At 56.5% G+C, this 25,071-nt stretch overlaps 1 protein-coding gene and 1 long non-coding RNA gene across 4 annotated transcripts in view; one reads left to right on the forward strand and one right to left on the reverse strand.

Moving 5' to 3' along the window:
- The window catches only part of ATP9B (ATPase phospholipid transporting 9B (putative)), a 163,639-nt gene extending 143,499 nt beyond the window's left edge, over positions 1-20,140 (forward strand). For 2 of the 3 annotated variants that reach the window (XM_040264381.1, XM_040264383.1), the window contains 14 exons: positions 5,474-5,635; positions 6,204-6,296; positions 7,636-7,719; positions 7,816-7,986; positions 10,392-10,490; positions 12,449-12,538; positions 14,135-14,279; positions 14,433-14,497; positions 15,085-15,240; positions 15,633-15,697; positions 17,081-17,189; positions 17,451-17,508; positions 18,121-18,324; positions 19,612-20,140. In XM_040264381.1, coding sequence (XP_040120315.1) covers positions 5,474-5,635; positions 6,204-6,296; positions 7,636-7,719; positions 7,816-7,986; positions 10,392-10,490; positions 12,449-12,538; positions 14,135-14,279; positions 14,433-14,497; positions 15,085-15,240; positions 15,633-15,697; positions 17,081-17,189; positions 17,451-17,508; positions 18,121-18,324; positions 19,612-19,748 — 1,638 coding nt within the window. In that variant the 3' untranslated portion in view covers positions 19,749-20,140. The remainder of the gene's footprint in view (positions 1-5,473; positions 5,636-6,203; positions 6,297-7,635; positions 7,720-7,815; positions 7,987-10,391; positions 10,491-12,448; positions 12,539-14,134; positions 14,280-14,432; positions 14,498-15,084; positions 15,241-15,632; positions 15,698-17,080; positions 17,190-17,450; positions 17,509-18,120; positions 18,325-19,611) is intronic. The other variant, XM_040264382.1, reaches the window with a different exon arrangement.
- LOC120880954 lies at positions 1-24,201 on the reverse strand. The gene is made up of 3 exons (XR_005725166.1): positions 24,188-24,201; positions 22,737-22,744; positions 1-5,350 (listed from the first exon to the last, which is right to left on the reverse strand). It is a non-coding gene; the product is annotated as an uncharacterized LOC120880954 (long non-coding RNA).
- Between the last annotated feature and the right edge of the window lie 870 nt (positions 24,202-25,071).

A 25,071-nucleotide genomic window follows, 5' to 3' on the forward strand; every position in this document is an offset into this window, starting at 1 on the left:
TAATCCATATTTCAAATCTGAGAATGAAAAGACTTGACTTCATCATAGTATTTAAAGCACTTTGTGGATGCCGGGTTTGCAGGTCCCTGAAGCCCAGGGAAAATCATCAAAACGGTTCATTATTTCGCTTATTGAACTTTGCTGCAGTTAGGTTGACAGATGATAGCATTGTTTCCCAATCACCAAAGTACTGTTTTAAAAGCATTTTTTATTGAATAAAGTGGTAGAATATTGCACCCTGGAGCTTTTTTCAGGGAAATGGCTTAGTTGATGTTCTCTCCTTGCCCTCAGCCTTGACCTGTCAGCATGTGTGCAGTTAATAAGCAACCTTATCATTTAGGAGGCTTAACCGGCTTCGTATACTCACGTCAACACCATACTCACTCTTATAATCCCTATTTGCTTAGGCTCCTGTGTCATCTTAGCTTCAGAAAGTGGGACTTATTGTAGAATGTACTGGCTTCTGAGTCTCTCACAGTGCAGCAGTTCCTGGCGTTCATCTTCCTGAGAAGGGAGCGCCTTCTGACTCACCTAAGCGCGTGCGCAGATGCTTCTCTCCTGCCCCAGGAATGGCGTCTGGGGGTCGCCTTCAAGCCATGAGAGGCTGTCCGAGGCACGGTCCCTGCACACCTACAGTGACGAGCGTGCTGGAAGCTGTCACGTGTAGCGGGGGCTGGGCTCTCAGAGCAGGAGTGATTTCGTATTCAGGACCTGCAGCCTACTTAGGCTTCAGTTGCTGTTTCTTATGATAAGTGATCAATATTTCATTTTCTCCAAGAGAGTAGAAAGTTTCGCTTGCCTGTCACTTTGCCAGTACAGCCTCAGCATAGCAAACTCCAGCTTAGCAGACAAATGTTCCTGGAAATTCCTGGACAAAGTTAAAACCCAGCCCTGGTAAGCACTGTGTCCAGTGCAGCTGTGGAAGCTGAGACCAAGCCAGTGTCACCAACGGGCGCCACCAAGTCAGCTCAGAGGCAGCACCTCGGGCACCAGGCCATCACCTCCAGTGAGCAAGGCCAGCACAGCGCAAACCCAAGACCCCAGTCAGCCCGGCTCAAATGATGGATAGGCTGAGATTTCCAGTGACTTAGACCTGCGAATCTCCTGCTGTTAGTAACATTTTCCCCTTCACCTCTGTAAGTTCTGTCTTAACTATTATTTCAGGATATGGATACTTTTGTTCATGTGGACGTGTCTGTGCAGGAATCTGCTGAAATTTATGACAAACCACAAGTGGATTATTTACAAACAAAAGAATGACCGTCCCTAATAGCATTGCTTCTGATTTACTCCAGTGTATGCTGCGTGCTATAACTTTACACCCGTTTTATTGTGTGTGCTTATTGAAGCAGGGCTAACTACGGTGTTGGGTCAGCATGTTTATGGGGAGCAGCTCCCTGTCTGTGGCGTGAGTCCCCCTCCATGGCCCTCAGGAGCAGGACAGAACACAAACTGCACAGCCTGCCCTGAGTATTGACTGGCAGCTGTTCCAGGTGGTCAGCTTGCACATTTTGTTCATAATTCTATCAAATTATAGCAGTGATGGAGTACCACAATTGAAAATGAAGGTGTATCAGTGATCAAACAGTGATTTATAAGGTGCACGGTAGGAAAGGTGTCCCTGGAGTGTAGCTGGTGGCTATGCAGATGCTAATATGCTAATATGGTAAAGGAAACTTCTCCTAATCTTTCAAGAACGACAGCACAGACGTTGCTGAATAATGGAATTACAGGGAAAATTAATAACAAAATCTGTCCCACACTGGCTACCTAGCATGGAGAAGTGTGAGAGCATAAACAAATTGCCTGTAACAGTGATTGCCCAAGCATGTTACTAACTGGCTTGTGGATGAGATTTAGCTCAAGCTCCCATTTAAATACGTATTTTTCACACTTACATTTTAATTATTTTGACCTTCATATTATTTTCAATAATCACATTGTTAGAAATGTCTAAAAGCCAAGTTAGAGAAGCAGTCATCCTTACATGGTCTCTTCCATCACTGACAGCACCCAGAGGGAGCAGGAAGGGGCAGCAGCTGCTCCAGCCACCCCTGCACCGCTTCTCTGTGAGGCCACACACCTGGCCCCTGCCTGGCCCAGTGGCTCTCTTTCTGCGAGTGTCCCCTTAGAAACACCACACAGTAGTGGTGTGACCCGACGTGAGGGTGACAGCCCAGGAGGAGCCAAGGCCGTGGTCGTGCACCCCAAGCAGCTCCACCCAGGCACCCCTCATGGGAGCAGTCAGCAGTTGGGAACCCCACCTCAGCCAGCAGACATGCTGGGTAGAGCCTTGCGCATCAAACCAGCACTGCACTGACAGAAAGAAGGGGAGCAAATGAAGCTGGTATCCGACCAAAATGTTTAAGAAGAAGGCAAAACCAAAGGAAAGTAGGAGAAAGAAAAGGTAAAGGAGAACATAAAAATAATGATTGAATAAGCAGTAAATTCAAAAGCTGATCCTTTGAAAATTAAATAAAATGGAAAAACTTGGCAAAAATAGTAAATAATACAAAACAGTGAATGCAAACTAAGCATACACACCTAAAATTATGCCTATGAAGAGTGTGTAATAGACAGGTGAGCTTAAATTTTTAAAAGAGAATATTAAAACAACCCAAATGCTAATACTTTTTAAAACCTCTAGTATCCATGTTCAGGAAACATACAGATTAGCAAAATGGAGTGTAAGAACTACATAAAACCTCGGTAGACCAGAAAAAAGGAAGAAACAAAACTCTCTCCCTTTTTTCAATAGATAATGTGATTGTCTTCGTAGAAAATCCCAAAAGCTCTGCTGAAAGTTTAACTTTCTCCTAAGACTTAATAAGTGAGTTTACCAAAGTTTTATGTTATGATATCCGTATACAAGAATTACTCCTATTTGTATATACCAGCAATGAGCAATTAGAAATTGAAATTTTTTAATGTACCATTTCTAGAGCACACACACAGAAAACTATGACATGTTTAAGGATAGGTCTAACAATATGTACAGCATTTGTATGCTGGAAAGTAAGACAGTGAAGAAAACTTGAGGACAGTATATGTGAGAAATGTACACATGGATTTGAAGACTTTCTGTTACTAAGATGTCAGCTGATTTTTTATAAAGGTGCCATGGAAATCGTTACAGAAAAGATGATCAGAATAAATGGGGCGCAGAACATTTGAACAGCCATTTGCAAAACAGAGCCTGAACTAGTATGTCTCACTATTCTAAAAATTAACTCAGATTGGCCATAGACCTAAATGAAAAACCAAAAGTATAAAATTTCTAAAAGAAAACGTATAGGAAAATCTTTGTCGGTTTGAGTTAGGCAATGATTTTGTGGGTCACAAACAGTGCAAATTGTAAAAGGAAAAAACTGTTAAATTAGACTTTGATTTAAAAATCCTATATTCTTTGAGAAACATTGTTATGAAAACGAAGACAAGCCACAGACTTGTAGGATGTGTTTGCAAAATACATACCTGATGAATGACCAGTAACCAGTACAGAGAAAGAACCCGAAAAACTCATCATGAGAAAACAACCACCGAGTTTAAACAGAGGCAAAAAATTTGAACACCTGTGCCACCACAAACAGGTGCAAACGCTGGCTGTATGGAACCATAAAGCAGCCTGGGTGCTTCTTTCGAGCAATGACATTTTGCTTGTGAAGAAGTGGCTAACCATGAACTAGTGACTTCTAGGGTGAAAACTGGGTTTTTACTCTCAAAGCCCAGATTATGCTGGACGAGCTCTTCACCCCCGTCTCTTCCAGGACCCAGAAGCCTGCCTCACAAGCCAGCGCTCAGGCAGGGCTCCAGTGTTCCCTCCTGTCATCAGTGCCCCATTGAGCTTCCCACTGTTCAATCACCCTGAAGAAGAGACTGCTTCTCCTTGGCTCAAGAGGTGTCTGTGGTGCTGGTCACTGGGGGTGGCGCCCTGAACACAGCGGGCATCCAGCGTCTGCCCCGAGGCTGTCGTAGACCCCTTCGCTGTTGTCCAGCTCCGTAACCGGGCGGTCGTTTCTGCCACAGGTCTGAGTGGACCGCTGCTCCCCAGTCTGTGCGGTGCCCCCGGGGGCGGGCGTGGCTGGCAGAGCCTCCCCTCCTGACTGCTGGAGTCATGTGAAGAGCCTCCCCCACCCTTGGCTGATGCCTTTCATTCTGAGTTAGGAGACATTATGCTCTCAAACAGCATGTGTGTATTAATTGCTTAATCATCTTTAGGAAGAAAATACAGTCAAACTGTCAGAACTTTAGAAATTTTCCTTCCTTTAACTGCTACATGTCACACCTCTGGATGTGAAGTTACTCCTCAAATCCGTCTAAAAAGAACAGCACTAGTTTACTTTAGATGAACAGAGAGCGTGGCCTGGACTCTGCGAGGCTGACTGCAGCCCCGAGGCACGCCAAGGCAGGGTGGTGAAGCTCAGAGCCAGGGAGACCCTCTGCCCTCACAGGCCCCACGGCCCTGTGCGTGTGCCCACAGGTGGTGGTGGCTAGGGTGCTGAGCACATGGCAAGGAGTCCTGTGCGTTCCTGTCCATCCTCTGTGGCTGTTTGTTTACAGCCTGCTCAGAAATGTTATTTTATCAGAGAGAGTTCTGCCCAGCGCTAAGCAACTGACATCAGAACAGTAACTAAAGTGTTTATGCTAAAGTGTCTATACCATTGACATTCTGAACACTTTTCCTTCTGTTGGCAACAGACAGTTAAACCACAGAATGCTCACTAAGAACAGCTACACGGATGCTAGGCTAGGTAGCAGAAGCCCAACTGATTTTTTGTGATAAATGCTACCTCCAAGGGGTTGTGAAACCAAGCATAAGCTAAATAATAAACAGATGTGAGTCACCAAATATAGAAACTTGCATCTTGACTGCAGCGGGCCCAAGGAGATGATAGGGTGTTCACAGGAAGATACAATTTATAGGTCAGGATGTAATGGTAACCTTTCACTGCGTATGCTGAAGGCGAACCTCGGGGTCTGGATCACGTGCAGATACAAAGAGGTTGTGTAGGAACGTGTACGGAGTTTCACTTTCCGTTCTCGCTTGCATGGGGCTATGGGGTAGTTGACTTGTCCCCCTTGACGTGCCTCTCCTGATGCCCGTGTGTCCCTTTTGAATGCTGTGATTTGGGGAACATCACTGGTGCTCTAAATTATAGTTCTGTAGCCTCATAGCATCTTGTTAGGGCCCGGCCTTCTCTAGTACCCTAGTAACATGTTGGAAATCCGGGGAAGGCGGGTTCTAATTCCAGCTCCACGGTGACTCACTCTGTCACGTTCACATGCTCTTGGACCCTGGAGCGGCCAGGGTCCCCTAGAAAGGCCTCAGAACAAGCAGGGCCAGCCTTGCCTCCTGGTGGCGTCTCAGCGAGCTCGCTGACGCTGGCCTGACGCCCTCCCCCCGCAAGGAGCGGTGGCCTCACACCTCGCCGGTCCCCCACAGGGAGCCTCACACCTCGCTGGTCCCCTGCAGGTGGCCCTGGTGCAGTGGACAGAGAGCGTCGGCCTCACGCTGGTCAGCAGAGACCTCACATCCATGCAGCTGCGGACCCCCAGCGGCCAGATCCTCACCTTCTGCATCCTGCAGACCTTCCCCTTCACGTCGGAGAGCAAGCGCATGGGGGTCATCGTCAGGGTACGCCCGCCCCTCCCCGGCCAGGGTCGGCTCTGCTCACTGCGGGGCTGCTGAGGCTCCCTGCAGGGCTTTATGCTTGTCCCAAAGCTCAGGCTGATAGCTTATGCCCCAGTGGTCATGACAACTAAGGCGGAGTGAGTATAAGAGGTTACTGGTGAGTTTTGAAATCAGCTCGAGCTGCTTTGTTTTCCACTGCAGTAACCGCTGAAGAGTTTACCTGAAGACTGACTTATGACCGTGAAGTTGCTGTCAAATTTTTGTAGCAAATACCACACATACATCTTGGATGTTGGCTAAACTAGAAGCTCAAACTATGAAAATTTGAGAGGATTTACCATGCAGTCCCAGGCACGTGTGTGTGTACAGGTTTTACTTCAGAAGCCTCAGCACAGCACCTCGCGAGCTGCCGTCGTGGCCTCGGCTGCGATCGGCCTGGGTGCCCAGGGAGGACGCGGCCCTGCGGAGCGGGTGTTTGAGCAGCCCGCCCGGAGAGAGGCGCTCTTGGGGGCTGCTGTCTCGGGCTGTCCCATCTGGGCAGCCTGGCCCCAGCAGGCGTCTCTCGTTGCAGGATGAGGCCACGGCAGAGATCACGTTCTACATGAAGGGCGCCGACGTGGCCATGGCCTCCATCGTGCAGTACAACGACTGGCTGGAGGAGGAGGTACGCGCTTGCTGGCGTCCGCGGGCTCTTGACGCAGCGCAGGGCGTGAGCTGTGGGCACTCACTGGGGTCACTGGGTGAACCGAGGCTCCGGTTTCTGCCGGACACCAGTCAGCCCGTAGAGCAGAAGAGGTGGGAGAGCTGGTGATACAACACGCATTTGCTGTGTGAACAGCTAGCGTTTGGGGTTTCGTGTGAATATACGTGGATATATGCAGGCGGGTCCTTATGAAGACTATTTTATGTTGGTGAAGAAATAGAAAGCATCACTAATCAGTCACTAAAAAACCTGAAATAATATTGTCTTTATATCCAGAGTTATATTTTAACCTGATACTTATTTTGTAACCTAAATTATTACAAGATTTTAGTTAGAATTTTAATCTAATTCTAATTTGTACATAAGATTCACTTTAAAAATGGAAAGTAAGACCTAGATATAACCAATCCTATATTTTCATCAAATTCTCCCTAAACAAGTATGACTGGTACTTGTTGTTCACATTTATGTGTTAATAAGAAGTTAGATTCAGAGGAGAACTAACCCCCTGGACCCATGGGCACGACCCCCCACACTGTGCCTGTTGTTGCCAGGGTCCAGTGCGCCCCGCCCCCACTGCACGCCTGGAGTTGGTCTGTCAGTCCAGGGACCACAACCCACGTCCATGACGGTATTGGCAATATGAATCAATAGCTCCTTCAGGCACTGGATTTAATCAGGGACATGAATAAATTAAACTCCCTGAAGACCTAGTAAAATGCCATAAAAATTAGTTTTGGTCATAATGATGTGCAATTAATTATAAAATCCTTGTTTAATTTATTTAGCTTTATGAGGTCAAATCAATAAATGTCTTGCAACAGACAGATAATGTCAGATTGTTTTTCACAAAGATAACTTTATTAAAAATCCTTTATGCGTTTATTTCCAACATTGTAGTTTCTTCTGTGGACACATCTTTCGACCCCCGCCCGCATCTTTGTTGTAGTACTGTCGTTGTCTGAGGGCCTTCTGGTTTATTCAAAAGCCCGCAGGTTCTTGGAGCCTGAGTTTACAGGGGCTGTTCTGTGTCAGGGAAGCACTCGAGTGGAATTTTGGTTATAAACTTTTTCCCCAAACTTGAAAAACAAAACCACCAACACTTGCCCTTGAGCGGTGGCAAGGGCGATGGCGTGAGGCCTACCCTCCAGCACCTCCTCCGTGGACTGCGCTGGCGGCGCTGGGGGCGGTTTCTTCTGTGATGGTCCTCCGCTGCCCACTCCCAGGAAAGGCGGTGGTAGTGACCGTGGTGGGGGTGCCGAGCCCGTGGCCAGCCTGTGACCTGCCTGTGCTCTCCCAGTGTGGGAACATGGCCCGCGAAGGCCTGCGCACGCTCGTGGTGGCCAAGAGGGCACTCACGGAGGAGCAGTACCAGGACTTCGAGGTGAGCGGGCAGCTCCCCTGGGGCCACTGTCACTGGGCGGGCAGGGTGTCCGGCCTGTCGGTCCAGCGTGACTCACGGCACCACTGTCATCCCCAGAGCCGCTACAACCAGGCCAAGTTGAGCCTCCACGACCGGACGCTCAAGGTGGCCGCAGTGGTGGAGAGCCTGGAGCGGGAGATGGAGCTGCTGTGCCTGACAGGCGTGGAGGACCAGCTGCAGGCGGACGTGAGGCCCACCCTGGAAATGCTGCGCAATGCTGGCATCAAGGTAGGGCCCAGGAGTGGTCCCCTGAACCAGGTACCCCGCCCCCCAGAGGTGGTCCCCTGGAACTCGGTACCCCGTCCCCCAAGGGTAGTCCCCTGAGAGCAGGTACCCCGTCCCCTGGGGGTGTCCCTTGGAACTCAAATAAGACGGAGCGTGGAAGTGTCTGTAAGCAGAGGTCTCTGCATGACCCTCGAAGAAGAAACCAGCACATCGGGAAACCTCTGTGTCCACAGCTGGACGTCCATCCTTAGAGGTTCGGGCGGTTCCACGCCTCCCCCAGCTTGCAGGCACTCCCAGGGCAGGCCAGTTGCCCCCTGGCCTGGCCCAAGCTGCCCGCACCGCAGCCTGTACCCACTTTGAGGGTTTCCCATAAACTGCATGATGCTGTCTACTGACGCACAGACCGGCTGGCTTCCCAGCAGTTTGTCCTCTTCGGGTCTGGGGAGACAAGGGCTTTGGGTGTAAGTTTTAGTTTGTTTTCTTGCCTTCTGTGCTCTCACTGAAGCTGAAGTGCAGTTATCCGGGGGCAAGAAACATGCTGTCTCAGAACAGGCTCTCTACTTTTGAGAATTTTACTGAAAAGAAACACTTGTGTCTTGCTGGACTAGAGAGCAAACTAGGGGGAAATGTCAGGACACAAAGCTGTGCCAGCTTCAGATAACAATGCCCTTGGCACACCTGGATGAGGGCGCCATGACAGCACAGAGGAACACAGGAGATTCCCCGCCCACTGAGGGGCGCAGGTCCGAGCTGCTGTCCAAGTGGGAGTCAGAATTGGAGAGCGGCTCGGACTCCAAGCGCTGAGCCAACCTCAGCCCGTCTGGCCAGGAAATTGGTTGGAGACACGAGACGGGTTAGAGCGGACAGCCTGCCCGTTCACCATGTTTCTTCCTGAGCTCCGCCCAGTCCAGCTCTCGGGTGTCCTCCTGGGTGGTCAGCAAGCGGGGCAGCGCACGCGTCCCCTGTAGAGGTGTGGGTGTCTGCAGTAGCTGCTCCCTGAGCGCTGGAGAAGGGCTCGGTGAGGTTCTGCCTTGGTTCCTCCCCTTTTCCCATCTGCAGACGCAGACTCCTTCGTCCCGCCCCGTGGAAGGACGCGGTTCCGGCCAGTCCTCTGAGCCTGAGCCACAGTGCTCGTGGGCCATGTCACTGGACTGTCGGGAGCGGGGCTTCTTGTTCTGTGGCTTGTTTCCAAACCTGGTACAATGAGGTGTCATGATCTTAGATCTAGGCTCAGTAAAGTCAATCTAAATGTGTAGCGGAAATAAAAACACACAAATCCTCAGACACTGAAAGGAGCCACTGAGCAGAGAGCCAGTATACATGTAAGTTTGTGTCCTGTGCCCCAAAACTCATGCTTGTGTATGATACATAAAACGCCTGAAAAATTCAGATGATAGAAACCACTGATGTTACAGGAAGTAGGTATAAACCATTCCATTATGTATAAAGATTTTGCTTTTCAGGCTAGGGAGATTTACACACTAATACATGAATGTGTGTGATATTTATAAGTAAGAGTGGTCTCAGGAGTTCCTTGGTCGCCTAGTGGTTAGGATTCTGGGCTTCCATGGCCCAAGTTTAGTCCCTAGTTGGGGAACTGAGATACCACAAGCCACAGGGTGCAGCAAAAGTTAAATAAAATAACTGCAATAATAAATGGGCTAGATCTTTATTTTTCATGGTCTTGTTCAACATGCCTTATTTGACATAAACAATTTCTGGCTTAGCTACTGCCCGTCTCCCCATCTTGAACCCCAGCTTTCAACTGAGAGCTCACACAGGAATCTCGGGTCCTGAGCCCTGCAGACCCTTAGCCCTGTGGTCCTTGGCCACGAGGCTCCCGCCCCAGTCCTTCGCCTGCCCCAGCTCCAGCCGCCGCATCTGAACGTTACTCTGCTCTTGTGTTTCTGTTAGCACATCGTCTGAGACGTTTTCGTTCCATCTTTACAGTCTCCTGTGCACAGAGCGGTGACACTAGGCACACTTACACTGCCGTGCAGCCGCCACCTGCCTTCACTCGCCAGTCTCAAGCTGAAACTGCCCCCTGGGCTGCCAGCTCTCCCTCCCGCAGCCCCAACACCTGCCGGTCCACTTGGTCTCTCTGAGTCTGACTCTAGGGACTGCCTTTAGGCACGGTCAGGCAGTGTTTCCCTTGGCAACTGGTTTGTTCCACTTAGCACAGTGTCCTCGAGGTTCGCCCCCATTATAGTAGGTGTCGGAACCGCCTGCCCTGTATGGAGGGACCACACTGGGTTTCTCCACCGTCCGTCCGTGGACTCTTGCCTCACCTCATGTTTTGGCTGTTGTGAATAGTGACGTTGTAGATGCAGATGTCTGTCCAAGGATAGAGACTTAAAGAAGTGAGCACGTGACAGAGCTGGGGCTCACGCACTGGGACTGTCTCCTAGATATGGATGCTGACAGGTGACAAGCTGGAGACTGCCACGTGCATCGCCAAGAGTTCTCACCTGGTGTCTCGAACGCAGGACACGCATGTTTTCAGGCCGGTAAGTGTACATCCACGTCCCTTTGAACTTTAAATGTTTTGAATTAAAATTTACTGGTTTTGTGAGAATGTAAGAGAAATAATTTCCTTGCTCAATTTATAAATGTTAAAAACAGATTTCTATTAGTTACATATGTTAATGTGATCAAAAGCTGCTTTTGATAGAGTGAAACAAGATATACATTCAAGAGTATTTCCTGTAGTACTATTAGAATTATTAACAACTAAATATTTATTTTAAAACAGACATACTGCCATCACTTTCCATTTGATTTATAAAAGTGTGTAGTGATTTAAAAAATTACAGTTCCCTAGTGGTCCAGTAGTTAGGACTTGGTGCTTTCTCTGCCAAGGCCTTGGGTTCAACCCCTGGCCTGGAAACTAAGATCCCACAAGGTGTGTGGCACAGCCAAGAAATAATAATGTCTGTCTCTTAGTCACACACATTATATGCGGTCCAGAGGCCGCTTTTGTGAGACAAGCTGTAAATGCAAAGTAGACATGTTTTAATCTGCTGCCATCTTCAGATTAAATGTTCCCTTAATTAGATCAAAGGAAATTAATAGAAATGATCTAAATTAATGTGTTTACTGTATCTATTAGTTATGGTGAAATTTGATTCAAACAAGAAATAAAAGTTTCTTGGGTCTTGATTGATGGTGGCTGAGCAGACATGGTGTGTATCTGTCTTCCAAATGAAGCGCTTACACCTACAGAAATAGTGATTTGAATATAATTTACATGTAAATGTCGTTTATCTCGAAGCATCAGAATCGCAAATTAGGCCCTGCAGACTACTATTTGCAATTAAATTATTAATGATTCTGATAAAACTTCAGATCAATTTTTGTTGACTTTTCAGTGTTATAGCCCCACAAATAAAATCTCCACAATAAAAACTACCTACTTAAAGATGAGTCTGGGATTTGAAACACATGAAACTTTATTTTAGTCCTATAATATATCATTTATTTTATGCCCCATAAAATCTCCACAGAAAGAATGACAAAAACTGGTGTGTTGGCTTCTGAAATGTTTGCATCCTAAAATTAATGATATTTTGAGATTATGGCTCAATTTTACATCGTTTAATCCTCCAGATACTTAGTTGGCCTGAATTACAAGAAGTTGAAACTCATGACCGAAACACAAAGCAAGCGTTTTGCTCACTCACCTTGTTATGAATGAGGCGTCTGTAAATGGTCCTTCCGTCCCCCACCCCCTGCTTGGCCTCCTCAGACCCAGCGGACCACCCAACCCCGAGAGTGTAGACTGTCCATTCATGGCCGCCATGTGCTCACTTGCTTGTGCTGCTGAGCGCTCTCACCCGCATGTGCTCCTGAACGCTCGGGGGCTGCTGCGCTCTCACCCGTGTGTGCTCCTGAGCGCTCACGGGGGGCGGGGGCTGCCATGCTCATTCACACGCGTGTGCTCCTGAGCGCTCACGGGGGTGGGGGCTGCCATGCTCTTTCACACGCGTGTGCTCCTGAGCGCTCACGGGCATCCAGCCATGGCGGGGGCGGGGGCTGCCACACTCACGCGTGTGCTCCTGAGCTCTCGCGGGGGTGGAGACTGCCACGCTCTCTCACGCGTGTGCTCCTGAGCTCTCGCGGGGGTGGAGACTGCCACGCTCTCTCACCCGCGTGCTCCTGAGCGCTCGCAGTGGCGGGGCTGCCACACTCTCTCACCCGCGTGTGCTCCTGAGCACTCGGGGGCTGCCGCGCTCTCACCCACGTGTGCTCCTCTTCGCTCACCTCATCTTACTGCAGTTACAGTACTTGCCCTGCACTTCCCAGTGCATCTCCCGCTCTGAGTTGCCACAAATAGGGAAACAATGGTATTAAATAAGTAGGTGTTTACTGCCAGCACTGCAGAAGAAATTGGGAAGAAGTTTGTTACAGCGTTTCCTGTGTCTGGAGCTCCATCATGCTAACTGGGCCTTTCCCCCCTTTCGTGGAGGTGACCAGCCGCGGAGAGGCCCACCTGGAGCTGAACGCATTCCGAAGGAAACATGACTGTGCGCTGGTCATTCCCGGGGACGCCCTGGAGGTGAGGCGTGCCCTGCCCCAGATCTGTGTGTGTCTGTCCTCCTCCCTGGAAGTGAGGCGCGTCCTGCCCAGGCCTGTGTGTGTCTGTCCTCCTCCCTGGAGGTGAGGTGCGTCCTGCCCAGGCCTGTGTGTGTCTGTCCTCCTCCCTGGAGGTGAGGCTCGTCCTGCCCAGGCCTGTCTTGTCTGTCTGTCCTCCCTGGAGGTGAGGCTCACCCTGCCCAGACCTGTCTGTCTGTCTCTTCTCCTCCCTGGAGGTGAGGCGTGCCCTGCCCAGACCTGTCTGTCTGTCTGTCCTCCTCCCTGGAGGTGAGGCGCGCCCTGCCCAGACCTGTCTGTCTGTCTGTCCTCCTCCCTGGAGGCGAGGCTCGTCTTGCCCCAGACCTGTCTGTCTGTCCTTTCCCCTGGAGGTGAGGCCGCGCCCTGCCCCTAGACCTGTCTGTCTGTCCTTCTCCCTGGAAGTGAGGCTCGTCCTGCCCCTAGGCCTGTCTGTCTGTCTGCCCTCCTCCCTGGAGGTGAGGCTCGTCCTGCCCCTAGACCTGTCTGTCTGGCGGCCTGTGGGCTTCCGCAGGTGTACCTGCCAGGCTGCCTTGCTCATCAGCACTGTTTCTGGGTCCCTGCTCTCGGCAGGCCGCATGCAGCCCTGTGAGGGGTGGGCCCTGAGAAGCGGCCACTGTGCTGCAGTGAGAGTCTGGCCTACACGGCTCTCGCCTCTGCTCTGCTGCCGGCTCCCTCAGTCCCTCAGTCCCTCTCTGGGCGCCTGGAGCTTGCTCCGTGTTAGCAGCGTGGCCACCGTGGAGTCCTGGCTCTGGTACCCACATCGTGATCTAAATTCATCCACACACAGACATCCAGCAGTGGCCCGGGACCCGGGAGATCCTGTGCTCCTGGAGACCCCAGCTTGGGGTGGGCGGCTCGTGGATGTCTGGGCCATCCCCTCTGTCCGGTCCCCTCTGCTCACTCTGCTCCTGGGCCTGGCGGCCACAGTTACCCAAACAAGGGGGCACCGGACACCCACGCGTTCTGCAGTTTGCCAACGGTTCTCACATGTTTTCTAGGAGTCTGGGCGGAGTGGTGGGTCCTCTTGTGACCCAGCCTTTGTCAGTGGGACGCTGAGGCCAGCCTGTCAGCGCGTGGGCAGTACCCACACTTCCCCGGGGGAGCAGCAGAGATGGCCGCGCCCTCTGTGCCTGCGGGTGGTGCCGCGTTTCCAGCTCTCCCTGTGGATCCGGGAGGGGCTGGCGGCCGTGGTCACAGAGCCTGCCACCCACGGTGCTGGGCTCTTCACCTCCGGAATCTGCTCAGCGGCCCCCGCAGAACTGCACAGGACCACTGGGCCTGGACAGCAGAGCCACGGCCATGACTCGGGGTGTCCAGCTCGGCCATGGGGCTGTGCAGCCTTTAGGCAGCTTTGGGGGACCTTTACTTTCCCAGCCGAGATGGGGAGCTGGGGGTCAGAGTGTTCCATGTGGCCAGAGGCTAGGGTCTTTCCAGCGGGGCCGAGGGGGCGGGCTGGCCAGAGGCCGCCTGGGAGCCCTGGCCTGGGGCTGTGCGTCCTGTCTGTCTGTGGTGGTGAACCCGGGCCCCACTCCTCCTCCAGGTCTGCCTGAAGTACTACGAGCATGAGTTCGTGGAGCTGGCCTGCCAGTGCCCAGCCGTGGTCTGCTGCCGCTGCTCGCCTACCCAGAAGGCCCACATCGTCAAGCTGCTGCAGCAACACACAGGCCGACGCACCTGTGCCATCGGTGAGCGTCCCCATCATGCAGCGGGACGCATGCCGCGCCTCCCCACTGGCTGGACTCCACCGGCATGACACCCGGGGCCCAGACCCCTGTCTGCTGTCAGCGAGGGAGGCGGGCCCTGCAAGCGTCCGCCTCACACCCTGTTCCCTGCCTCAGGTGACGGAGGGAACGACGTGAGCATGATCCAGGCGGCCGACTGCGGGATCGGCATCGAGGGGAAGGTGCGGCCAGGCTTGTCCCCGCCCCCGCCCCGCACCTGCTCTGGGCGGCTACAGCATATGGCGGGGAGGGGGCAAGGCGGGGCCCACCGCCCTGCGGGAGCAGCTCCCTGAAGGCCAGGTGGGGACAGTCACAACCTGCCACGACCCGGTTCCCTGGCCAGTCTGCCCTCTGAGCTCACGTGAAAACACCCAGAGAGGTGGGGCATGCACGGGATCCCGGCCCCTCTGCTTCCTGGGCCCACAGACGGGTGTCTGGTCACAGCTGAACCTGCAGCTGCTTGTGGTGGGGCGTGGGTCAGCGGCTCTAGCTGAGGCGACAGGTTGCAAGGACTGGCTTGCAGACGCCCAAGGTTCCTGCTTATATGCTGGGACACCCACAGTGCTGGAGCTGAACCCTCCCGAGGTCCTGGGGGCAGCAGCCGCTCCTCAGCCGAGAGTGGGCTCCCTTGGGCAGGGGGCCCGCACAGTGCCGCCCGCTCTGTGCTCCGGGGAGCTGTGGGTCAGACGCGCCCCGCAGGCCCGTCCCCAGCAGCGTGTCGCTCCCCGGTGGATTCGGCCGGTCCTGAGCACCCCGCCCGCCTTTGCAGGAGGGGCGGCAGGCCTCGCTGGCAGCTGACTTCTCCATCACACGGTTCAAGCACGTCGGCCGCCTGCTCATGGTGCACGGGCGCAGCAGCTACAAGCGCTCGGCGGCGCTCGGCCAGTTCGTCATGCACCGGGGCCTCATCATCTCCACGATGCAGGTGCGCCCCGCCCTGCCCCCAGCCCCGCGCCCCCAACCCCCGCCTCCAGCTCCAGCCCCGCCCCCAATCCCGCCCCAGCCCCACCCCCAATCCCGCCCCAGCCCCACCCCAATTCACCGTCCCCGCCCCCAGTCCCCACCTCCAGCCCCAGCCCCACCCCAATTCACTATCCCCGCCCCCAGTCCCCACCTCCAGCCCCAGCCCTGCCCCCCAATCCCGCCCCAATCCACCATCCCCACCCCAATCCCCGCCTCCAGTCCCAGCCCCCAATCCCGTCCCAGCCCCACCCCAATCCACAATCCCCGCCTCCAGCCCCACCCTGTTCCGCCCCGCCGCCCCCGCCTGCCAGGCTCCTCGGGTGCCTCATCTGCGTCACTGCTCTTTTCTTCCAGGCCGTGTTCTCCTCCGTCTTCTACTTCGCTTCGGTGCCTCTGTACCAGGGCTTCCTCATGGTCGGGTAAGTGGACCGTCCAGCACGCGCAGCAGCTGCACGTCGGGAGGACGGGTCCCCGGGAACCTGGGGGGCCGTAGCCGGAGCGCTTCCCGCATGGTCAGAGTCAGGACGGTCACACCCGTGAGCGTGGGAGGCGGCCCCTCTCCATCTGTCCCCCAGTGATCCCGCTATCACCTGTTCTCCTTAGAAGTTGTTTGCCTGGGGAAGCCACACTGCATCTGAGCAGGGCCGCCCCTTCCTGGGGCCCGCACCCTCCTGGCCGGACACGGTTCTTCCTAGCAGGACGTGAAGTTAGCGGCAAAGACACGAAGGGCAGACAGCGCTGGGACGGGCCTGACATCCTGGGACAGCCACCGGGAGGCCTCCTGGGGGAGCGCAGCTGAGTTAAGACCACAGGCCTCGTTAGGTGTTGGCAAGAAGGGGGCTCCTGGGCCTCTACAGCTCCCGGCAGGAGCACACAGTGGGAAAGCAGCCCAGAGACAGAGTAAACCTACAGCCCAATAGCCCTCACCTCCGAGTACCCATCGCCACAGGAAGACCCCTCCTCTATTTAGCGCGGTCCTGCAAAGCCCCCACCCCCAGCAGCTAACTCAGGAGATCCACTGAGTTATGTCCCTGCAGCCCAGGGACGAAGGCTTGGGTTGCGAGGCAATGGACCCGAGGCAGCGGGTTGGGCACTGTGGCAAGTTCAGCGACTTCTGCTAAAACGAAGCACACAGCTGCTTGCACCCCTGGATCTCCGGCCCCAGCCAGCATCCCCGTCAGAAATGAGTCAAGCTTACCTTTACAGAACAAAAAACCCTGTGCAGTCTTTAGCCACTTTATTTGTATTAGTAATAACCAGAAACGGGCTGCCACAGACGCACTGCAGAGAAGGGAGTGTGGAACGGCCCTGCCCAGAGCCAGGGGCCAGGGACCAGCTGAGCGAGAGGCCAGACACCGGCACCTGCTGTGTGATGCCAGCCTGTCTCCGTCAGGCAACAACAGTTGTGGCATGGAGAACAGGCGCCAAAGGGTCGGCGGGGCTGAGGGAGACTCGAGGCGGGCTCCAGGGCCCCCTGTGGCCTCCCAGCCTGAGGCTGGCTGCAGTCCTGGAGATGCGGCCACTGGGGGGAGCTGGCTAACGGCTCCTCAGGGTCTGTCTGGGTTCTCTGTGATAACTGCTCTGACATCTGCAGCAGTCTCAAAGTTTCAATTAAAAAGCTTTAATTAAAACTGAAACTTTGGATTCCACTGCCTGTGAGCAATGTGGCTTGTAGGCATTGCTCCAGTGCTTTAGGACAGGTTCTGCTCTGTTGCCAACTTGTTTTTGTTTGGTTTAGAGTTTGCCTTTGGCCTCTGGTAGAAGAGGTGTGCTCCCGGAGTAACCTCCCTGCTCTCCTCCAGGTACGCGACCGTCTACACCATGTTCCCCGTGTTCTCGCTGGTGCTGGACCAGGATGTGAAGCCGGAGATGGCCATGCTGTACCCGGAGCTGTACAAGGACCTCACCAAGGTGCAGCCCACTAGACCCAAGGCGGGGGAGCTGCAGTGCTCCACGTGAGACTGTGCTTGTGAGGAGGGCGCATCCTCTTTCTGTGGGAGCCCTGGCCCGGGGTCAGTGTCTTCCTCGGGCGGGGCCGGCTCCCGCCCTCTGGAGCTGCCGGGGTTGGTACCTGGGTGGGCTGGGGGCCTGGAGTCTTCACAGGCTACCCACACGCGGCCACGGGGAGACACACGTGCTGCTCCATTGACAGAGCTGCTCCCATCTCCCCAGGGGCGATCTTTATCCTTCAAGACCTTCCTCGTCTGGGTTCTGATCAGCATTTACCAAGGTAAGACGGACCCCTTCCTCCTGGGCTGAAGCTGCCCTGTCTTCTGTTAGCAATGGCGCTCTGCCTGCCAGTTAAAGTTCTCAGGCTCCACGTTTTGTCAACAGTTGAAGATCGCCTTCTGTTTATCTCGCAAGTCAATCCCGAGCAGCTGGCCCCTTCCCAGTATAGTGTGGGCTGGCATTTCTTACTGGTCCAGGTCACCTAAAAACCAACCTGGTTTTAAATAAATGACAATTCTGAAAAATGTAATCAGCCCTTATGACAGCATCTAGCCCACACCGTGGCTTGCTTTCTTGGCGTGGTGGCAGGACTTGACAAGATCTGGACCCGGTAGTTAGAAGGAGCCAGCTGCCTTCATGGCGTCCCAGATAAACAGGTGCCGTGGAGCGTGTGGGCAGTGGCTGGACCCTGGAGGGGGCACCAGGGTGTGACCACCAACTGGGGGGCAGGCCTCCCCAGCTGCTGCACCGCTGCCCGTCCAGAGTGTCTGTGTGGCACCGCTCAGCCCCCCAGCCGTGCAGGCCCGTGACTGTTGGCGCGGTCGAAGTCGTTAGCAGCAGCCTCTCGGTGACGGAGCCGGCAGCCCGAGCGGAAGGCTGTGCTCTCTCCCAGGCGGCATCCTCATGTTCGGGGCGCTGGTGCTCTTCGAGTCTGAGTTCGTGCATGTCGTGGCCATCTCCTTCACGGCGCTGGTGCTCACGGAGCTGCTGATGGTGGCGCTGACCGTCAGGACCTGGCACTGGCTCATGGTCGTGGCCCAGCTGCTCAGCCTCGGCTGCTACGTGGCTTCACTCGCTTTCCTCAATGAGTATTTTGGTAAGTTGCTGTGCATTTGTTTGCTGAATAACCGTCTCTTCCTGGTTTTCACATGATTTTCTTGTTACTTCTGCGACATGATGTTCGGTGCGGATCGCCGACCGCAGCGCACAGCTCACTTTGCAGGGAGATGGAGTTCCTTGTAGTGATGCCCAGAGCTGGGCCGGGCTCCCCACGGGCGCACTCTCCTTGGTCCTCTTCCTGCTGGAAGTGCTGAGGCTGCAGGGAAGGGGCTCAAAGTGCAGGGCCCGCGCGCCCACCCCCTACTCCCTCTGTGTGCATGAAGGACAGGACGCAGAGGACAGGATGGGGCACAGAGGACAGAGGAGAGGACGCGGCGCAGAGGACAGGACAGGACAGGACGCAGCACAGAGGACAGAGGGCAGGACGCTCAGGGCAGAACCTGAAACTGCGGACAGAGAGCTCCGGGCGGAGCTGTGGTTCCCAGGGAATAGGTGCTGGCTGGTTCTTTCCGCGCTTTGTTAAGTGGGCGAAGCTAGAGTATAGACGGGCAGCTGGACGCCGTTACTGGAGACGCCTGACTGAGGAGAGCCCCGTCCCCCGTCTGGGAGGCATTTGCCGCCGGCCCTTCCCCCGTGATGCTCTGTCCTGATCCACCTGCAGAGGCGCCTCCTGACCCCCCAGGGCCCAGGTCCTGCACTCGTCAGAGGGGACACGGCTGGCGCCATGCATGCCCAACAAACATGCGCATTGTCTCTCACGCAGCGCTGGGCCTCCAGTTTGCTGTGCTTGAGCCGGGCGCTCACGACGTGCCCACACTGCCCAGGCGCCATGAGCCCTGCGCAGACCGGGGCTCTGCTTCCCGAGCCCCGCGCCATCCATGGTTCTTCGGGCAGCTTTGCCCACAGCCTGCAGGGTTGTCGTGTCCTGAAGGCGACCACCTGCCCGGCCAGGTTCCCACACAGCTCTCCCTGTCAGCATCAGGATAGCCTAACCTCCAGCCTAACCTCCGCCAGGCTGGAGGTCAGCCTGGCACGTCCGCTAGGTCAGCAGGACCCGTCGGGGGCAGGCTAGCAGAGATGGTTCTGCTGACTCCAGATGGGCCCAGAAGGTCCAACCCATCACAGGCTGCATTGCACGCATCTGTCCCTGAACACGGGGGGTTCCTGCCTCCTGTTGGGAACCCTTCACCTGGTGCAGGCAGAATGGTGCCTTCACAGGCACCCCGAGGCTCTGCCAGGCCCACCTTTGTGGTAACCTGGGTGCAGGTGGAGGGGGGCCACAACCCCAGCACCCTGAGACCTGTTTGGGCTTTCTCTCCCACAGACGTTGCCTTTATCACGACTGTGACCTTCGTGTGGAAAGTGTCAGCCATCACAGTGGTCAGCTGCCTCCCTCTCTATGTCCTGAAGTACTTGAAGCGGAAGCTGTCCCCGCCCAGCTACTCCAAACTCTCCTCCTAGCCCCTCCCCGCACCTTCAGCTGGTGGCTGTGATGTCCGGAGCACTGCAGCTGCTGAGAGGCCGTGAGGCCAGAGAGGCCCAGGTGGCCCAGCCAGGTGCCATGGACATCCTGCCTAGGCACCATGGACTTCCCCCTTGTCCTCATCGGGCTGGATTTCCCTTCCTCCCCTTTCTGTTGTTTTTCAGAGTTTAATTTCCATGTAGCACCAGCTTGAGTTTCCATGAATATGAGCCCTGTTACTGTAAAACACCATGGTTCTCTGCTGTTCTGGGAACTGAAATGAAAGTTTATTTACTATCCTGCAACTTCCCAACTAACGTTCAGGCTCACTCTTTGATGTCATAACAGAGAGTTGCCCTTCTTCACCAGAATAAAGCCTCCATTCTGTCCAGGCTGTGTCTGCCACACCCTCCCCACACTTCCCGCAGGTGCACCCCGGCCCCGGGCGCCCGCACAGCCTCTCCAGGCCCACGGCAGCCACAGACGTGTGTCCGAGGCTCTGCTGTTGGTTCAGCTGTCCCCGTCCTGATGTTTGTCCGTGTCTGTTGCTGCTCCTGGCTCCTGGCACTCAGGCGGTCTATGGGCCCCTCGACGGTGCTTCCGTGGGAGAGTGCTTCCTCCTCCAGGCCGTGCTCTGAGTCCCGTCTGGGTGGCCACTGCCCAGGTTGCATCCCAGGGAGGACGAGTGACCCCCGGCTGCTTACTCTGGTCCCCGGCCGCGTCCCCACAGGAAAGGCCGTCAGTAGGAAGCCCTTCACACACCCAGCTCCTCACTCAGCAAACAGTCCTGTGGCCCCCAAACGGGCAGACCCTGGGGTCCCGGGGAGGCTGCCCCGACTGCTGCTGGGTGGGTCCACCCTGCAGGTTCTCCTGTAAGACCTTTTTGCTGGAGTCATTTAGACTCGGGGAAGCTGGCCATCCACACAAGCACTGTGCTGGCTCCCCAACTTCTGCTAAACCCTGCTCTGACCCCCAATCCGGACGCCTGGTGTCCGTCTGTCCCGGGCGGGGGCCTCATCCCAAGCTGCCGGGAAGGGCGCCGCACAACAGGCAGGTGGCACTGGTTTGCGTCCCTAGGATGCCATCCCAGAGCCCCTCAGCGGGCCCTTCCTGCTCAAGCTCTTGCAGACGGCGGCCTGGCTGGGCTCCAGATGAACAGAGCACGCAGAGCAGGTGTAATTCTGCGGGGCTCCAGCAGGTGGCACTAGAAACTAAGGAATGCAGCCAAGGCCGGCGGCCCAACTTCCGGGCTCGCCGGTCAGTCAGCGGTCTGGGCTAGATTGTCCGCGTGTTCGCCGCCTTCAGGCACGGGCCTGTGTCCACACGGCATCCACTCTGGACGGGGACCGGGGCCCCCTTCATGGTAAAGTGCGGGCGACACCTCCTGATCGCCCGGGATGACCCCATCGTGGCCCCTGCTCTTATGCCTGGTGGCCGGGAGACTGGGTGGGCAGAACTCTGGGGCCCAGGAGGACCGAGGTCGTGTACCGTTTTCCTAAAAGCAGAACTTTCCGAGTCTCACAGCCATGTGATTGTAAAGCCAGAGACCCTGCCTGCTCTTCTCCAAGCCAGTTCCCAGGCCTGGGCTCTGTGGCTGCCACAGAGAAAGGCCGACCCCAGCCCCTTCCACAGCCCAGCCCCACTGCCTTCAGGGTCGGGGGCCCGCCCGGCTCAGGGAGGCCAGCGTGTGGAGGGGCCCCCAAGTCCCTGCCCGACCCCCCAGTCCCTTCTGCCAACTGGGCGAGTGGCCACCGTGGGCCTGGCGGGCTCTGAGCTGGGGTGGGACTCTGGCCCTAGTCACAGGACGCTCTGCTGGGGGCTGCGGGCCGTGGGCCGTGGGCCGCGGTGGCTTCTTCCAAGGAGGCCAGAGCTCCCAAGGGGAGCTGGGCCCACACTGCTTGTCCATCCAGCCCTGCTCAGGCCCCTTGGAGCTGTGTCCATCCATCAGCTGGGTGGCCGGTCAGGGCTCAAGGGAGAGCCAAGGGCGGACACAACCTCTGAGCAGCAAGTGAAGCAAAGGCAGGACAGGGGGTGAAGCACGGAGGGAACTGGAGGTGCGGGGGCAGGGCCTTGGGTCCCCAGGCAGTGGTCCCCAGGCTCCTGTCCCAGTCACACAACCCGCGCCTGGGGCCAGCAGAGCTGGAGGGGTCCTCCCAGGCAGGCCCATGACGACCCTCGACCCACGCTGCCTGAGACGCAGCCTGTGGAGCTGGGCCCCAAGGCGCACCCTCCAACAGCGAGGACACAGTCCACCCCTGGTTCTGGGCTGGGCCCCACCCCCGCCCGCCTGCGGCCGCGCGCTCCACCCTCCCCGCCATCTCCCCGCGGCCCCTGTGTGTCTGGGGGTCACCAGGTGGAGCCCTCTAGGACGGCCTTGTCAGGTCTGAGCCCAAGTCCCAAGGTCTCGGGCGGCTGCGCTGAACCCTGGATGCTGTTTGTTCAAAGTGACCTAACATCGCTTCAGGGCTCCCAGGCTCTTCGCGACATGAAGGTGCAGAGACCAGCCGGCTGAGCCAAGGCGGCTCTGATTCTATGATGGGGCCGGGTGTCTGGTCCAGACTGCATCTTCATGTCCCCTGCCCGGCACCTGGCCCGGTCACCTGCTTCCAGAGAGCCGGCTCTGAGAGGAGCCAGCTCTGAGAGGAGCCAGACTTCTGAGCAGCAGGGGGAGCCTCACAGTTAAGACAGTCGCTCCAGGAGCCTCCTAGGGCTTCTGGGCACAACTGCAGGGGGTGCCATCCACATGGGCAAGCTGGCGGGGCGTCCACTCAGCCCCAACATCCTCGTCCCGAGTGGCCCTAACTGTTGCTGCCAAGGAGAGTGGTCCATCTGAGTGTCTGGAGGCTGCAGTTATGATGATGACTTTGCGGTCTCGCCCAGGGAGAAGGGATACTGTGCTTCTTACTGCTCTCACCAAACAGGAGCAGAAGGCAGCTGCACCCTCAGGCCCACTCCCCTTACTGGGGTGACACCTCACTGGCTGGGACATGGCCTCCTGGCCCCAGAGCCCCGTGAGGCCCCCGCTCCAGCTGGGCAACTCCCCATGTCCGGAATAGCAGAGCAGAGGAACTTGCCCCCAACATGGCTCCAGAGCGCCGGGCCAGGCTGGTCCTGGGGGAGGCTCTGGCCCCACTTTTGGGAGTGCCAGGGGGTACAGCGCCCACGCCCAGAGGACTGGATGGGCCTGGCTCAGTTCAGGGGTCATAGTGCCAATGCCAAGGACCCTGGGCGCATGTCAGGGGCTCTGGAGAGGGAGCCTCCCACTGCTCCCTTCACCTGTTCTCAACAAGCCCTGAGGTCCCCACACGCCTGGAGCCCGAGCTGGGTGCGGGGTTGTGGGGTCCCCGTCTGGCCCTGCACCCCCTGCCACCACTAACCACCTCTGGGAGAGTAGCCTGTCACTGGGACCTCCCAGGACGTGAAGGGCTGCCCCCACGACCCTGCAGGTAGCCGCCTCCTCCAGCAGGGCCTCCTGGGTGCCGAGACTCTCCTGTCCGCCACAGGTACCCCCCCACGGGCACACATTCCAGGCCGTTGTCTCCGCCCCCACAATTGCTGGGACATCCTGACTGCTACCACCCTGTCCCATCTGAATGCCCACATGAGGGGCAGGTGACGGACAGGTGGGGAGAGGGCATGGTGGGGGGCTCCGGGACCTCTGGACCACGGGGCTGGGCTCAGGCTGGTCAGATCTGGATGAGGCGCTCAGAGGCTGAGCAGCCTCTATGGGGGAAGGACGCCCAGTGTGGTCAGCGATGCAGACCCCAACCACACAACCCTAATGCTCAGCAGGACACACTGCCCTCAGCCGGGGGCCCACCCGGGTCCTCAGGAGGAAATGGGAAGGTGGACACTGGCTGGACACCCAGCTGGGGAGTTTGGTGGCGGCGGGGGGAGGGGGGGCACTGAAGGCATTTCGGTAACCACAGCCACCAGGCTGGCAATTGAGCCACTTGGCTACAGACCGCCCGCTGTGGCCCTGGGACGCAGGACGTCCAGGGCCCCCCATCACACTGCCCAGGAGGGACCACCCGGCAGCTTGGGGCCCCACGTGGCCAGATCCGAAGGACACTGCATGAGGGCCACAGTGAGCAGCAGTGGGGGGCGGACAGAGGTGGGCAGGCCCAGCTACAGAGCCGTTCCCAGTGGGGATGACAGACCCGGGGCATTTCTGAGTCCCTTCCAAGTCCCCCTCAACAGCCTGAGCCCACCAGGCTGCAGCCGTGCCCTTTGTCCTTGGGCCCCAGAGACCTTGGTTCTCTGCATCAGGGCAGGCATTTGTCCTCTCTGAAATGCCTCCAGCCTGGGGTCCCCTGCCTTGCCATCGCCTCCCCTCTGCCTCCCAGCTCCACCGAGTTCTGGCCGCCGGCCGGAAGGTCTCACGGCTGCCGGGACGTTGGTAGCACCTGCCCAGAGCAGCCGCTGCAGCACCATCAACAGAGCAAGCACGGGCTGCGGGTCCCTGGAGGAGCCTGACTTGGAGCACGAGGGCCAGAGACCCCCAAGGGGGCCAGTCACCCAGAGGCCAGAGGGAGGGTCTCGAGGGGCATCCCCACCCGTGCTCAGGCCGGCAACTTCCTCACGGTGGGGAGGTGCACTCAACGCAAACGCCCTTCCGTGGACGAGCAGGGAGGGACGCAGGTCCCTGCCCACGACGGGCTCTGAGTCAGCCTCAACAGGGAGGAGCGCTGACCGGGAACAACCGGATGGACCTCGAGGACACGTTGCCGAGTGAAACAGCCTTTCTAAAAGGACAAATACTGAGTGATTCCACCCACACAGGGGGCCTGGGCTTAGCTTAGCGTGCAGGTTCACAAATGGAGAGTAGAGGGTGGGGCGGGGCGAGTGGTCCTCAGGGACCGTGTGCTGGCTTGAGAAGATGAGAGCACTCTACAGACAACGGCAACTGTGTGCACGAACTTGATGCCAGGGAAGCGCACACTTATGTTTCCCCAGTGGACTGAGTCGCGTGTGCTGCACGTGCTGACGGGCCCCGTGTCGCGTGTGCTTCGTGTGACAGGGCCCGTGTCGCGTGTGCTTCGTGTGACGGGGCCCGTGTCGCGTGTGCTTCATGTGACGGGGCCCGTGTCGCGTGTGCTTCGTGTGCCGACGGGGCCCGTGTCGCGTGTGCTTCATGTGACAGGGCCCGTGTCGCGTGTGCTTCATGTGCTGACGGGGCCCGTGTCGTGTGTGCTTCGTGTGACAGGGCCCGTGTCGCGTGTGCTTCGTGTGAGAGGGCCCGTGTCGCGTGTGCTTCGTGTGACGGGGCACGTGTCGCGTGTGCTTCGTGTGACGGGGCCCGTGTCGCGTGTGCTTCGTGTG

This window comes from Oryx dammah, unplaced genomic scaffold (assembly GCF_014754425.2).
Source record: "Oryx dammah isolate SB20612 unplaced genomic scaffold, SCBI_Odam_1.1 HiC_scaffold_22, whole genome shotgun sequence".
Lineage (NCBI taxonomy): Eukaryota > Metazoa > Chordata > Mammalia > Artiodactyla > Bovidae > Oryx > Oryx dammah.